General features: G+C 39.3%; 1 protein-coding gene and 1 long non-coding RNA gene across 4 annotated transcripts; one reads left to right on the top strand and one right to left on the bottom strand.

The window, feature by feature from the left end:
- Positions 1-244: 244 nt before the first annotated feature.
- Positions 245-15,120, bottom strand: LOC108500974 (guanylate cyclase soluble subunit beta-2-like). 2 transcript variants are annotated; one of them, XM_017822427.1, is made up of 15 exons: positions 15,029-15,120; positions 14,010-14,104; positions 13,670-13,830; positions 13,209-13,308; positions 11,874-12,094; positions 11,686-11,791; positions 9,950-10,053; positions 8,624-8,840; positions 6,722-7,042; positions 5,847-5,995; positions 3,564-3,710; positions 3,123-3,277; positions 1,435-1,649; positions 1,224-1,346; positions 245-486 (listed from the first exon to the last, which is right to left on the bottom strand). In XM_017822427.1, the coding sequence occupies exons 1-15, from the start codon at positions 15,118-15,120 to the stop codon at positions 335-337; spliced, it is 2,358 nt and encodes a 785-aa protein (XP_017677916.1). In that variant the 3' UTR covers positions 245-334. The 2 variants fall into 2 exon arrangements, with proteins under 2 accessions (XP_017677916.1, XP_017677915.1); XM_017822426.1 differs by lacking the exons at positions 13,670-13,830; positions 15,029-15,120 and having other exon boundaries at positions 14,010-14,077.
- On the top strand, positions 6,975-14,727 carry LOC108500976. 2 transcript variants are annotated; one of them, XR_001876104.1, is made up of 7 exons: positions 6,975-7,061; positions 7,774-7,858; positions 7,949-7,979; positions 8,681-8,797; positions 9,449-9,594; positions 12,157-12,274; positions 14,024-14,727. It is a non-coding gene; the product is annotated as an uncharacterized LOC108500976 (long non-coding RNA). The 2 variants fall into 2 exon arrangements; XR_001876105.1 differs by lacking the exon at positions 7,774-7,858 and having other exon boundaries at positions 7,001-7,061.
- Positions 15,121-15,418: the final 298 nt, after the last annotated feature.

The following is a 15,418-nucleotide window of genomic DNA, read 5'->3' as shown; positions in this document are numbered from 1 at the left end:
GTCACCTCTTTCTCGATTGCTGCATCAGATACCAAAAAGTGCTTTTTACACGGGGATATTCAAAGACATGGCAGAAGCTGAAAAATACATCTTCAAAGCATCTTGCAAGGGTTTCCTTCTCCAGTGGGAGTATTATACAGCACGTGTAGATTGTTTAAAAAAAATAACCTCCACTGTTTTATTTTTACTGAAAACTGTGATGAAATGTTCTTTTTTTTCTTTTTTTTTTTTTTTTACAAAATCACGTGGTGCTTGATATAAGAAAAACAGTCCCACAACAGCAAAATGCAGAAAATCATAATAATTTTTTCTGTTTAATGTAAAACTAAAAAACTTAGAGTAAAGTGCAAAAATTAGAGCGAACATTTCTGTTCTGTGGCTCTTCAGCAGCAACTTTGACTCTTCCCTGGTTTAGAGGACGGGGACCATCATCTGCATGCTGGTTGCCATGGAGACTCCCATCGCTTTTGGAATCACAAGTTTTGCCTGAAAGGAAACACTCCTGCAGTGTGAGTTTTTAATGACCATAGAGGTTTCTGTTTGTCAGCACATCATATACTAGATTAACTACCGTGCCTAAGCAGGTGGGAGGGAAAGGAGTAAAATATTTTCTAGTAATTAGTGACAACATATTTAGTCTGTATAAAATCCACAAAACACATAAATAGGACTACAAGACTTGCTGCATTAGATTAGGCTGTTATGGCATCAAATCTGTTATCTCTCAGTATCAGCTACTTCAAAGGAGATAAACTTTGGTCACAGAACATGAGCATGGGAATAAATCCTTGCAACTCCTGCAGGAGACTGGCCTGAGGACTGAGGTCACTCTTTCTCAGGCTTGACTCGATAAGCTTCCCCATAACTACATGTTTTCTAGGAAAAGATATGTACATGAACAATTGGGTCTGCCCATGTGAAGAGCTGTCTAACATGTATCTGTTCTATTTGCACTGCCAGAAGGGCTCTGGGGTTTTACAGCACTGTCAGCTTCTTTCTCCCTAGTGCACAATTAACACCTGGGATTGCTCCAAAGGTGAAATCTGTTTGACCCTAAACAGTGTGCAGAAGGGTTTAGTTTCACCAGCGTGTATATGTTGACATGAATTTCTGGCTTGAGTTACAACAATGGTTATTCAGAAAAGGAATATAAAGAACCTGCAAGATTAAGCCTCAGTTACTTCCTAGTTCTGTTGTCTCTGAAATGATAACTAAATAACTACCTGTTAAATCTGCAATTTTCCTTTGATTTCTTCTTTGGAGGCTGTTTTGGGCATCTGTGGGGCCATCAACATACTTCATTGCAATAGTTGGGGTCTGGTCCTTCTCTGGCTGAGTCTGAGTAACTGAAAGAAGAACAGAAAAGGGCATTTAATTGTGTTGTATTAACATTCATTTGGTCAAGGAGGAAAAGATACGTGAAGTTGATCCTACCTGGCTGATGAGAACTTGGTATTGTTTCAGTCCTGCCTTCTTGAAAAGATTGAACAGATTCATGGCCAGAATCTAAGTCTTTCATTGGCCTTCCCATAATCTCATTCTCAGTTGCAGTTTTATTTCTAATGAGGAAGTATGTATGCATTTTCCCTTTGCCTTTTACTTCTATTTCTCCTCTCTCAGTAATCTCGAAATTCTTGTATTTTAGGCACCTATAGTATCAGAAACAAAATGACACATGAAAATTCAAGTTTAGCAAAAATAATATTGATATTTTAAAAGAGCTAAGTAATGAAATCACAACAGTTTGGAAAAAACAGTCTTGATTTGTGAACAACTGAGGGTTTGTTTCAACTGTTTATTCAGGCCTGCTGTGGTTTTATATATTAACATATACGACCTGATCAAAAATCAATGGATCACAAAGCCAAATACTTCAGAGTGGTGGAGGGTTCTTATTGACCAGAAATTAAGGACTGAGGCAGCCAATACCAGCTAGACAGAATTATCTCCAGTCGTTTCATCAGAGAAGGCAATCAGGTCTGTCAAGCATGATTTACTTCATTTTACATACAGACTTGCTACTCCCAATTGCATCCTTCATGTGTCCAAAAATGGATTGAAGAGGACTTTATTTTCACTGGGACTGACACGAGCATGATCAGCTATAGTTTCACACCCTGTCCTCCTTGCCATTTTTCCACAGAGCTGTAACATCTGTCTTTCTTCAGCTGACAGTCTTGACCTTCCAAAGGTGACAGTCAGCAGCACTGCAGTGCCATCACCCAGCTCTCTCATTACCTCACATCCCATCTGCTCCCATACCTTTCCAAAGACTGAGATTTCTCAAAAGACCCCTGATCTGATCCTCTTCCAATATTGGTACTTCACCTACTCCTTGAACCCTGACTCTTGGTGCAGGGACCTTGAAGACCTCATCAGTGACTACTGAGGCAAGACAGGCCTTGAGTAACTCAGCTTTTCTTCAGGGCACTGTCTCTAAATCACCTGCCACAGCAGGTCCACATTTCCATTTACACTTCTCTGCTAACACAGCAGAAGCTCCCCTGACTGCCTTTGAACTTTCCTTGCCCATTTCAATGCTAGTTAAGCTCTCACTTTCCCAATATTATTCCTGTGATATCCTGAGACAATGTTGTTGTACTCCTTCCTTTGTCTTTGCTTCTCCCTCTTGCATACAGATTTTACACATACATAAAATTCTTGAAAATTTAATTTTTACTAACATGAGTTTCAGGAAAGTAAATTACTCACAGCATGAAGAGGATAGTTGTTTATGCAGTTAATCCTTGGTAAGTGTAAATAAAACTGTTTCTCTACAAATTATTGTGCTCAATTAGAGAGATTTTAAAGCTTTTATTATTAAATGTTCTAAATGTTCTGCTTTTCTAGCATCTACATCGCTTTATAAGGACTTCCAACTAAGTTATCACAATTATTTTTTTTAATATTTTGCTCTCTAGGATGGAGACTCTCAAATTTCTGTCTCCGCATATAAGTACGATTGGAATAATCAGAACAAATAAAACTCTTTACAAGCATTGCTTTTCCTTTATAACCTGCTTAAATTGGTGACTAAGGCAGTACCATCTACACTGCAGCTGTCAAAGCAATGGTTTTTAGCACCGATTTTAACAGGTAAAGTTTCCATCACAGTTACTCACTGATAGGCACTGGAGCTCAGATGTATTTTACTGGGCACACCGTGGCTCTCCATCCGGGAAGCAATATTCACTGTGTCTCCAAACAAGCAATAACGAGGCATCTTTTCTCCAACAACTCCAGCCAAGACAGGACCTGTATGGATCCCAACTCGAATCTTTACAAAGACATAAAACACCCCCCAAAAACGTCACTTGTGGTTTAACATCTTTCTTAATGCTATTCAGCCACCTAAAAGTTCATCTCAAGACAACACTGGACACCAGTAAGATATCAAATTTCCACACGGAGAGGCTCCTCATGGAAAATGTACCCGTGTGGGCCTCGTTCAAAGTCACAGAGGAGTCAGAAGCAGCTCTTTGAGGTCCTGCTGCAATACATTAACTAGAAGCCCAACCCAAAAAGCAGACAGACACACATGCATCATTGCATTAATGACTTACTTGGATAGGATTTCCAGAAACTGGGTTCTGTACTCCTTTAGCTGCAATTATCATCCCCAAGGCAAAATTAGCAACTCGCTCAGCGTGAGTGGGAACAGGCACAGGGACCCCACCTACCACCATATAGGCATCTCCAATTGTCTCCACCTTTAATTGAGAGGGACAAGCACGTGAGCATGCCATGTACATCTTGCTCAGGTTAGTGTTTTGCTGCTAGAGTCTGCACCAACTCCCCCCTTCTCCTAAAAGATGTTTCAATCACTGAAAAGCTTTAGCACAGGTGAGTTTCCTTGTGACAGAGATCCTCTCCTTCACTCCACACTAAAAATTTCACTGCACTGTGTCCCTGTTTACTTGACCAACTTTAGATATCAGTGAGAGAGACCCTAAGGAGTAAGGGTTGCTGTGCAAGTGTCAGACTGTTTGCCTTCCTCTTACCCAGGACAGATCTATATGCAGAGGGCTATCCCCAGGCACAGACTCCTGAGCCAGGTTATCTGATAGATTAATGCTATTAATTAGCTCTAATTCACATTTAGTGCTGAAAGCATATTTCTTATTTAAAAGAGATTTGTTTTTTTAAAGTCACAATAAAGCAAGGGAGACTATTCACTGATGATTAAGGGGTTCATATGAACTTAAGGAACCTCCAAACTCCAGGATGTCAGAGAATGCAGTGTGAGCTAAGCAGTTTGGAAGCATCCTTCCTTACAGCCAGCTGTTTTCCAACAACAGCTGCAGCCTGCAAGACAAATGTTGAAGTGTTCATCCTCCTTCAGGCATCCAGTCTCCTTGAAGTGCATGATAAAGGACCTGAGAAACACTTCAGATTTTGTCTCTGTATCAGAATTTTTGCTGGGAATAGGACAGGCCTGTTTGAAACAGAGAATTCTCAAATGTTTAAAATTCACTGCAGAAGACTGTTACACGGTAAGGAAATTTTCTAAACTGCTCTTATGAGACTTCACTGTCACATTTACCATCAGTAAATGAGAGAACTTTTAGATTAGACTAACTGGATTTCTTAAAAAAGAACATCAATAGGACAGTGGAAACATAATTTAATATTTGGGTTTGTTCACTAACCTAATGACTTAAAACTGTTCACTACATCAGTCTCAAAGAATGTGTTCCTCTCCATGCCTTCTATAAGATAGCCAAACCCACAGTAATTTTCTGTAACAAATTAAAAACAACTGTAAAAAGCTACTAATGCAAATAGATACCCTAATTATTTTTCAGCTGTAACAGGAGATTTAATTTAAGAAGATTTATTCATAACTTCAGATGTTTATAAGCTTGGGCCAAGTTTCTTAAATCAATTTCACTATTCCATTTCTCAATTCCCTGTAATAGTAATCTTGTCTTCCCCCTCTGTACCCTGGTAACCTCCTTCAATATTAATAGGAGTTATATACAGGCATCAAAAGGAGATTATTATAGTGACAGATCATTTACTCATGATGGATGATTTAGACAGAATACGATGCTAATTTATCCTCAAATCTGTGGGCCATATCCTGGATGCTTCAATTATTGAATACAATTTCCTTGCTGAGGCAGAAATGCCTCTGATTTCCCAGTACAATTTATGGTGGGATGACCTGCGTGCCTTGTCTGAACAAGGAATGAATTAGATTTGGATTTCACCCTTTACTATTTCTGCCTTCCTAAATATTTAATGTACTTGGGACAGACAGAAACTTAGGACCTGCTCTTCAGCTCATCAAATCTGGGTAATTCTGGAGATGCTAATAACTCTGATAATTTAGGTCAACCAGGGCTCTGATCCTTCCAGCATGGTTTGGAGACCACAGGTGTATTATAGTCTAGATCTAGTTGGTGCTCTTTGGGGTCAGCAGGAGAACGATATCACTGCTGAAGTTCTCCATGAAATTAAAAAAAAAAAAGGGTCTAGGTATTATCTGGGTATTGTGTATAATTTTATATTTCTCCACCAAAGGAGACACTTGATGATATAGTGACCTATTTACAACAGGTTGGAATAAAGGAACTAAGAAAATTATTCAAATTAGTCCATAAGCCAGGATATCCTGTCATGTTGGATAGGCATTTGAGAAAGGTGGGAGAGAGAGATGTATGAAAGAACAGCCATTCTGGTTTTTAGTTTGTGAGGCCACTACAAATAGGCAGTATTTTATGGTTTATAAAAAACCATGCCAGGGTGAAGAGGACTTAATTGCATTTAAAAACAAAAAAAACCAAAACAACAAAAATTTTTTCCCCAGACTATTTCTACAGCCTTTATCAGTCCGTACATACCTTGTACACGTCATGCACCGTGGTCAGTCTGTCAAATCGCAGGTACATTGAATTTAACATGAGAACTATCTGAATAGGCTCACATTGGGCACAGATGTTGGTGAAGGTCACAACGTCACTGAACAATATAGTGCACTCCTGGAACTCTCCTGTGAGCAGAAAGACCTGTGGTAAGTACTTGTAATGGCTGGACAATCATATCATCTGTTTGAGACTTGTTTGCAAAGGTCATTCTTTTAAGACACGACCTATCAGCTGTAATACTCATACAAGTGTTCTGAGATGGAGAAATGTTGATATAAGAGTATATCAAATATAAGAATCATTACACACCTCAAACAAGCCAGGCATTTGAATATATCACATACAGGACATACTTAGCTCTTTACCTCTAGCTCCCTGTATGTGCTTACTAAAGGGAATTTAGGCATATTCTTGCTATCCTTAATAACAATGGGAATCATTATGATTCTATGTTTATAGATAGCATAGGGGAACTTAGAGAATTTTCTAGGAAAGACCAATTTCTTTATTCCTTTTATTTCTGAGCCCTCGTTTCCCTGTATATCCATGTTGAAAACAAAATCTTGGATTACTGTTGAAACACTGAATTTTGTTCACTGAATGGGCAGCTGCTATCACCTTTCACCTCCTAAGGAAAAAAATCTGGCAAATAGTTTCCAAAGCTTTCTTTGAAAGAATAGTCTATCTTTTCATTATCAGCAAGATTAAGGATCTGTGGTCCTCCTTCTACCTATGAATGTCACCAAGTAGAGAATGTGCTCCACAGCAGTGGCAAAGGGGCTGTGCCAGTGTCTCTGTCACCATCTCCTGACCCATGAATTACACACCACAAATGCATCCTGTTCATTCACCTGCCTCAACTCGCTTCCCCTCTTTCAGCTGGTTGGCCACGTGCTGGGGAAGCATAGCATAGAGCAGAGCTTCAGTCTTCTTCTTCTCCTCCTCCAGGTGCTTTGACAGTATCCGCAGTTCCTCCTTCTTCCTCTCCAGCTGGTTAGAGAGCTCCATCTCTGCCAGCCGCTGCTGATTGAGAAGAATCAAATCCCTGGTCACGTCGTGAGGTGCAATGTCTGCAATGTGCATCTGTCGCTCCTCCAGCTCGTGCAAAGTGCGAAGCAAAGGCGAGCAGAGATAGAGCATGCACTGCAGGGACTCCATCCACATCATCTGCCCTGGTGGAGACAAGCCATGGTAAGAGCTTTCAGCAGCGTGGACTGTCACGTGACGCTCAGCATTACTGGTGTTAATTTTAGGGATGAGTTCTAAGGACAGTGGGGTTTTGTAGGGTCTGGATCATCACAGAAACTTGTTTCCTGGAATTAGAGGTGGACTTGTTCAGAGGAGCTATGCTATGCAAGTAACAAAATGCCAGGACCCAGGAAGCAGTCACTCCCTCATTGCAACTGCTAGGCAGAGTCCAACCGTGCTCCAGGTCCCTCCTCTTCATGAGGAACCCCAGTGATCACAACATTTCTCCTCTCCCTCTGCTCTGCTCTCCTCTCCTCCCAGTTCTTGAGCTGTTGCTGAAGCCAGTCAGTCAGAATCACACACAAGGGAACTGAGACTCACAGTGACTAAGTGAAACATTTGAAATTTGATCTCATGGTGGGTAGTTTTTGCCCCAGTTAAGTCAATGGCACTTTCCTTCCTGGAAGCTGGAGCTTTCAGTCACTATCATAACCTAAATAAGCAGTTACAAAAACGCCTGAAAGATAGAAGGGATTTTTGGTGGGGGATCGAGTTTTTGTAGGGGTTTCTTTGTTGAGATTTATGATTTTGATTTTGAAATATTTTTATTATTATTATTCTTTATAAGTATATTTATTCTTCATAAGTATCACTGGTTTCTGAACAGCAATCTAGGAATTCCTATATCTTTCTTTCTCTCTCACCTCATCCCCAGGGCAACTGGATGAACAGCTTGAAAACTAAGAGGATTGAAACATCAGAGATACCATGTGAATTAACCCCCTGCAGCATAAGAGAAAGTACAATTGTGTCCAGTAAAGTTCCTTGTTTTGGTAGCATCAGTTTTTTCAAGATCTCCCTAAACTCTTAATTTTTTTTCTGACTCTCAGGAATACCAGATTTGACACTCGTTATGTAAAGGTGAAAGGAGATAAGGGAAAATTAGGACATATTACATAGTTCAGAGAAGCAAAATTGAGGTCACAGAACACTTAAACCAAACGTCATTATAGTTAATTACACAAAGCAAAGGATCATTCCATACTCAGTCCTCTCAGCAAAAATAAAGCAAATACATTACCTTTTTTGCTAAGATAATTTTAACTGCTAAACTCTTACATGACATTGGGGGTGTGTGTGAAGATAGAAATCGGAATCTGAAAATGTGACTACAAAAAATAAAAGCACAGCTAACTAATCTATTTTTATCCACATTTGAAACCCAGCCAGTAGCAAATAACCCCCCTCAAAGGCATAAATTAAGAACTAATCATGTATTCACATGTGGGTTTTGCAGCATTAGAAAAACGCCATATTTCTAAGCCCTTCAAATGGGAGCAGAGTTGTTGTTTCTGACCGAAACCCTTGAAAATCTGGTGAGGTAATAGCAGAATTTGTCTACAAGCATCTACTGTTTCTCTAAACAGAATCATCTAATCTCCTCACTGCCCAAAGGCTATTTATAGGACTTATGTGAGGTCAGGAGTACACAGAGAGACAACAGTTCAACTCAGCATAATTCCTGATTTAATATGAACACTTATGCATTGACAACAGCAAAATACCTCTCAGCTCTAGCATTGGCCGTTGCTTCCATGACTCTGGCATCATCTCTCTTCTAGTCTGGAAAACAAATTGGCTGTTGATGAATTTCTGAATGCTGGAGATGGTGAAGGGTACTTCTGGGTGAACGATCCTGAAGTACTGATCCAAGGAGATGCCCATGGTCTGAACGCCAGGTACGATCTTTTGAATGCTCACCCCAGCTTGCTTCACTCTGAGCTTAAAAAGAAAATATGGACCATGTGTTATAATTCATGTCTTGTTGGGTTCAGACCAAGCTACAGCTGATCACTGCTTATACATGCACACACACTTAGCCTTGCTATAGCACATGGCTTGTTTCTGAGCAAAGTTTCTACCTTGTTAGTGTATTACTACAAAGGTCTCAATTAACGTCCTTTATAGCAAGACACCAAAACACCTTGGCAAATATTGATCTTCTAATGGATGCCATGGGCTACTTTCTCTTAACCATTGGTGTGTAAATGTTTAGTTGTTCTCTTTTAGCCTGTTGACCATACATGAGCTCTTAATTTCTGCAGAAATGTACTGCACTGCTCGTCAGCAGTTATTGAAGCTCTGACCTAGCCACCAATAACAGGTATAGGGCTTTCCATCTTTGCACATTAGTAATTTTATTTAAATTATGCAGACCAGACATCTTGAAAGGTTTAAGAGTCTGAATTTTGTCTAATGTGGGCAGTGGCAGGAAGCAGATTATGTGCTCTGGAATCTCTATCAGCATGATGCCAAAACATGTTCCCTGAGGGGCTATTTTCTTCTGCTGTCCCAGCCTCACCTTCTCCTCTCTTTGCTTCTGTTTGAAGCAAATGTTCTCTCCACAGAGCTGGGAGCAAGAGGAACTGTAGCTTGGTGGGAACCCAGGCTAATTGGAAACCCGCCACAGGAAGCCCTGCCGAGGCGTGGCACAGTATGTGTGCACAGGAGAGGAGACTCAATCCTCCCCTAGAAGGTAAAGGGATTTTTGGTTCTAAATGAAGTTGCACACTGCTCGACTTAGTAGGTAGCTGGGTTTTCCCAGTATTTGGTAACAGACAGACTGCTGCAATAAACCTTGTTGATATATCCGTAGCTGTTTCAGAGATGGTAAACTCAGTAAAGTCAAAGGAGATTCCTATCTGAAATGATCCAGATCCAGCTGTTATGCTTATTGCATGTCTCTGTACAGTGTTCTTCTGCAAATCCTACAAATGAGTGTACACTGCACGCAGAGCACACACAGCAGTGCGCTCTAGGACAGTCAGAACAGAGGGAAATTACTATTTGGTTTATGCACACTAAAGGCCTTTATCACATGCTTGTCCTACCTCTTTGTCAAAAACCATATGGAAAGGAAGTCCATTGCAAAATGTTTTTGTGTCAATCCAGAGGCTCTTGGGATAAACAGGATCAAATCCTCTGAGGAGCTTACCTGTGACAAGATAAATGTGTATTTTTTAATCAGGCTGCACTGCTTTACTTTTTAGAGCTCAGTGAGACAGGACCCTGTATCATAATGAGTGAAGACAAAGCGAGCAGTGTGTGGGGCCAGAAATGCACACACATCTGTGCTAAATGCTCTGCAGTTCAATCCACATCTGAGTAGCAACTAATCTGAACTGGCTAAGAGTTTAAAACTTAACCACACAAAAAGCACAGAGCACTAGATGCATCAAATTATGTGGAAAAAATAAGAATAGATGAACAACTGTAGATGTTGCTGCTTTATGAGTTTGCAGATGCCATAGCAATATAACACAGCTATATCTCACAAAAATGTGCATGGAAACGGACTTAATACACTTTGCTAGCTACTAAGGAACACTTACAGAGAAAAAAACCAGCATAATCTGGGTTTTAGTCTCCCATACAATGAGCTCGAGTCCATAGCACAGAGACAAAATCACTGTTTGGTTTCTATTTTACTTACCCTGAGATTTTTTTCAAAATGGTGACAAATCTACAGAGTAGATTGTGCTTACTAGTAGATACTTTTGCAAAAGGAATACAATGGGTAAAATAATCAAATGGGTTCATCTTTTGAATGAAGCACCAAAACCTTTGAACTTCACAGCATAAACTTGGATTCTCCAGTAACCCACAAAAATCAACAGGATGATTATTTCAAGTGCTCTCTTTCCCCCAGAAGGTGGCTATGACAGTTACTCTAGTAAATTCTGCTGAAAATAATTCTCAAGTCATTCAGGAGACTGGTGCAAAATATTATAAATTTAGAACCCAGCTTTTAGACGTCTTACTGCTTTGGGGAAGTCAATGTGAGTTTTTCATTTATCAAAGTCTGCCTCTTGATAACTCTCACATACATAGTTAAAGGATTTTTTTTTTTTTTTAGTAATAATGCTATTCTAAAATTTTATTTTAAATATATATTAATTTCTTACTCAATATATCTGCCCTTGTAATGCATGTGACACTGCACCAGATGATACCATTTTTCACTCCTCCCGGAATCTAGACAGCTTGGCAATACTGAGCTGGATTCTCACTCCTTCTGGGGAATCAGAAGATCCAAACTGAAAAAATCCTTTCCCTTTATGAATATATATAAACTTCTAGTATATAAAGGTATGAACAGAGATTACCAGATTAGCAGTAGATTTTTGGTAGGAGGAAGTAATTTGGCTTTCAGAATTTACTACAGTTGATAATTTTGGAAAGGAGTAGCATCTACCACATTAAAAACATGTTTTTAAATTCATCATCTTTAAATCAAGTGACATGAAAAGGAAGAATCAAATGCACCACACAATGACATTTTATAGAAGAATACTTTTTAGATGAAAGCCCTGTTTAAGAGACAAGAGTGACAGTCATATTCCATTTAAGTATCTGTCATTACTAAGCATGCTTATTATCTTCAATTTTCCTGTGATTATCAATGTCTAACAGAAAGAAACTTAACCAGAAACATTTTGAAAATTCACAGAGGAAATATAAATGGTAACTTCCAAGTGGATGGGTGGGTGGGGATAGGGAGGCTTACTGACTTTCTTACTGAAGAGACTCAGAAATGATGACAAGTTCCCTCTGAACAATTTCTCACCTTTTCCTAATGCAATTATTCCTCTTAATGTTTTCCAGTGACTTTTCTTAACAGGACAGACAGAGTTTCCTCTGTCTCCCACTGTATTCTTGGCTTTTTCAAGGTCCTGTTGAAATAAATACAAAGGGAAATTAAATTTTCATTTTAAATATATTTTAACAATATATTGATAATGAACATTAAAATACCTCTTTATTCAGTTGGCTCTCACTTTGTTTTTCAGAGTCAACAAGACATCGAGGTGAGGAAGAAATTTCATTTCTTTCCTTGCATGGAAATACAGGGTTTTGAGTGACAAGAAAAACAATATGTTCTTTTTTCCCAGTTCTTTCCTCTTCTTCTGTTTGATTGACTATTTTCATTGAAATCTCAATGTTAAAAAAATCCAGGGCTGCTGCACCAATGATTCCTGAAGGGGAAACAAAAGACAAGGTATTGCCAAGAACAAACCCTATTCATTCTCCCTTTTAGGGGGTCCATGGTGGAATTTCACTGCATCAGAAATCGCTTTTTGAAAGGACTCTGGAAGAAGAAAGCAATGTATGTCGTTCTTACTAGCACCACCATGATGAGGATATGCACACAGGAGGTAAGCTTTAAAGTTACTGTATTTTTTGCCTTGTCTGAGGACAAATGCTTATTTTCACTAGAAGCAGCTCAGTAGGATATCTGAAGAATGTGTTCAAGTAGTCATAGAGCAATAACACGAATTCCCATTAACCCAAAAAATGCAAGGAGTCTAGAGAGATTTTTCTATACAGTCTATTTCAGTCATTGCAGAATATTTTATTTTGAAAGGAAGGAAATGTCTTTCATGCAGATGTACAATCAGTTCTCTCATTTCTGCCTAGGCATTAGGCAAAATACTGGACAATGACATCAAAAGCTCTGTTTGAAATTCCAAATAGTTCTGTGCTTTCAATAGGAAACAAGTTTTGATAAAGGGGGAAGTTTTGATAAACTTTTAAATTCAGCATCATCTGTGAAAGAAAGGAATACGATCACCTCTTACAGATCTGTAGCTGTTTAACCCTTGCACAAGTACAACTGTGGAGATTCCTGTAATGCTGGTGGAAGATTGAGTTTTGAGCAGGTTTTACAGATTGCACATCCTACAGGGTGGATGAATGTCTTCAAATCAACTGTAATTTCTGTAATTTCTTCATTGTAATTTATGGAGCATGAGTCCCTGAGAACTAACAAACAGTTAGACACAATAAACACCATGAACTTTAATTTTTCTTCCAGGAGGGGAATTCTGTAGCAGGAATGGACACTTATGGCCTGGGTTGTCATGTCATAAATTTTGATGGAAGCTACTGGGAGCTAGGAGTGATCAGGCAGTAGGGAAATACTGAATTTAGGTGTCTGGAGACTAAACTCTACCAGACTTCAATTCCATGGCCTGTCCTTAGCTGAAAAAAGACTCTGAAATCTGAGCAAAGTGTATCTGCAAATATATGATTACTCTGTACATAAACTGCATTACCAGCTGACCTGTAAGCTGAATTTTGTCTCGTTACCTGGTACAATATGGCACAGACCTCTTCTGTCTGAATAGTAGTGTAAATGCATTGACCCATCTTCATTCTTTTCTACTCTAAAAGATGGTGCATTCATTTCCTGAGGAAAAAACAAACAAAACCAAAGCATCAGCATCTTTTTCTGATAAAGAGTACTGATGCATTCCACTTGTACAAAAGTATTCGTGTCTTAATAATATGAATAAGCTGAAAAACAGAGAATTAAATATTCCCACCTGTGAAAGAAAATCTGCTATGCATTAGAGCCAATGTACTAAATAATACCTAACCTTGAGGACTACTCAAAAATTGCCCTAACATTTTGGAGCAATCTGTTTCAGAACACAGGAGAACATGTTATAGCGTGTTTTTTCATTATTCACTATGAGATGCTGTTCCTTGTGCTATGAACTCTGGCAGAGTCCACCCATACCTGCTCAGCAATCACTACTTGGACTTGCCTGGTAAGAAAGGGACAGGTAGCTGTGCAATGCATCCAGGTTCTCTATGAACTCATAGAGATTTCCACCCAGTGTCCTCAGCATGTGGTCATAGCCTGAGCGCTTACAGAATTCAAAGAAATACTTTCCAAACTCTCTCAGAACCAAGTCAGCAGGAACACCTGGCAAAATAAAGATACCTAATAAGAAAGGCTTGGAAATGCTGTCAGGTGGACTAAGAGCGAAGGCAGAATATTTGCAACACAGGGAGGGCATTCCAAAGGGCACAGGAGACTAAACCTGGGCTGCAGTGTCAGGCCTGAGCCAGGACAGTTTGTTTTTGCAGCATGGTGACACATACCTAATACTTTGCAGGCTTTGTCGACAAGCTGCATTGTGATCTCATCTTTGTAAACCTCAAAAGTCAAGAAAGAATCCTGGACTCCAGCCTGCAGTCTGCAACAGAGAAGACAATAGTCCTGTCTCAGCAGTGCTGTAAATATAACATGCTTGGGTGACCCAACTGGCATTTGTTAAGCACTGTTTACTGTGAACACTCCTTAATCTCCTTCAAGCGTTACAGTGGAACACACTGCTTCCCATAATGATGTAAGATTAAAATTAAATTGCTTTAAATTCATTAAATTGCTTTAAAATGGTTGAATAGTTGTGTTCACCCCTCCATTTCTGCTATTTTATGTTATGGTATAGCAGTAAACTCTTTTAAGGATTCAGGCATCTTACTGTGGGGTACTAGAGCAACCAGAATCTTAGTTCGTCTTCTGTTCAGCTCCACAAAGTGGCTGGTGGTTTGGTTTTTTTATATTAGCTTCAAAGATCAATATATGTATGTATTTAAGTATCATTTATATATCTTTATATATTGGAAAATACCATATAGTTCATAAAGTAAAGACAAAACCAGAGATGGACAGGTTGGATGGGCTTTGAGCAACCTGATCTAGTAGAAGTTTCCCTGTCCATGGTGGGGAGGTTGGAACAAGATGATCTGTGATTCTATGATTTTGCTGTGTTTCTGAAAGTACTGGAATTAAACTGGCTTTATATCAAGGATGGCATCTTTTCAGTGTAATTACTTCTCAATATTGTCACAGTGAGCTAGTGAGTCTATTGTAAAATTGTCTATAAGACTAAATGTCATCTTTAATTATCTGATATGACAAATTAATTGGGACAAATTAGTATCAGAGTATGAAGTGTTACAAGGCAAGAAACTCTTGCTTTTGCCCTGCTAGTTACTTCTAATAATTAGTTGAGATACACATCAGCTGCCATTTACATATGGGAAATTATAATCCCCTGGTGCTGAATTCCTGAGCGTTTTCTTTCAATGCACTACAATTATTGGGAACACATTACCTTAATTTTTCCCATGTTTCTTCACCATACTTTTCAACCACCAAAGACTTCAGGCATGTGTTTATAAATCCATACTGTAAACACAAACACATGAAATGGAAAATACGTACTGATTTTTTAAATGCTTCCCCAATGTGCCACCTATTCCAGATTCCACCGCTAATTTTATATTGCAAAACATAAAGTAATAATGTTTGACAGCCATTATATCTTTCAGTAAACAGCACAGCCTTTACCTCAGCATTTCACAAGCATTCATCAAAACAGAGCCAACAGTCCATCCTGTTTTGCGGAGAAGGACCCGGGGGCTCCCGCAGGTCAGTGATGCGCCGTGCCGTGGATGCAGCCCGAGGAGGGCACAGCAGCCACGCACGGCTGTCGCACCCGCGG

This window comes from Lepidothrix coronata, unplaced genomic scaffold, assembly GCF_001604755.1.
Source record: "Lepidothrix coronata isolate B3197 unplaced genomic scaffold, Lepidothrix_coronata-1.0 Scaffold97, whole genome shotgun sequence".
NCBI lineage: Eukaryota > Metazoa > Chordata > Aves > Passeriformes > Pipridae > Lepidothrix > Lepidothrix coronata.
This window is presented reverse-complemented; position numbering and strand designations above follow the sequence as displayed.

Excerpts from the sequence above, each read along its gene's own strand:
- LOC108500974 (XM_017822427.1), bottom strand. The coding sequence starts at position 15,120 with ATGTGTTTGTGTTTACAGTATGGATTTATAAACACATGCCTGAAGTCT. Across the intron at positions 5,996-6,721 it reads GGGGAAGCGAGTTGAGGCAG|GAGAGTTCCAGGAGTGCACT; the intron begins GTGAATGAACAG and ends TTCTGCTCACAG. Across the intron at positions 487-1,223 it reads GAAAATTGCAGATTTAACAG|GCAAAACTTGTGATTCCAAA; the intron begins GTAGTTATTTAG and ends GTTTCCTTTCAG.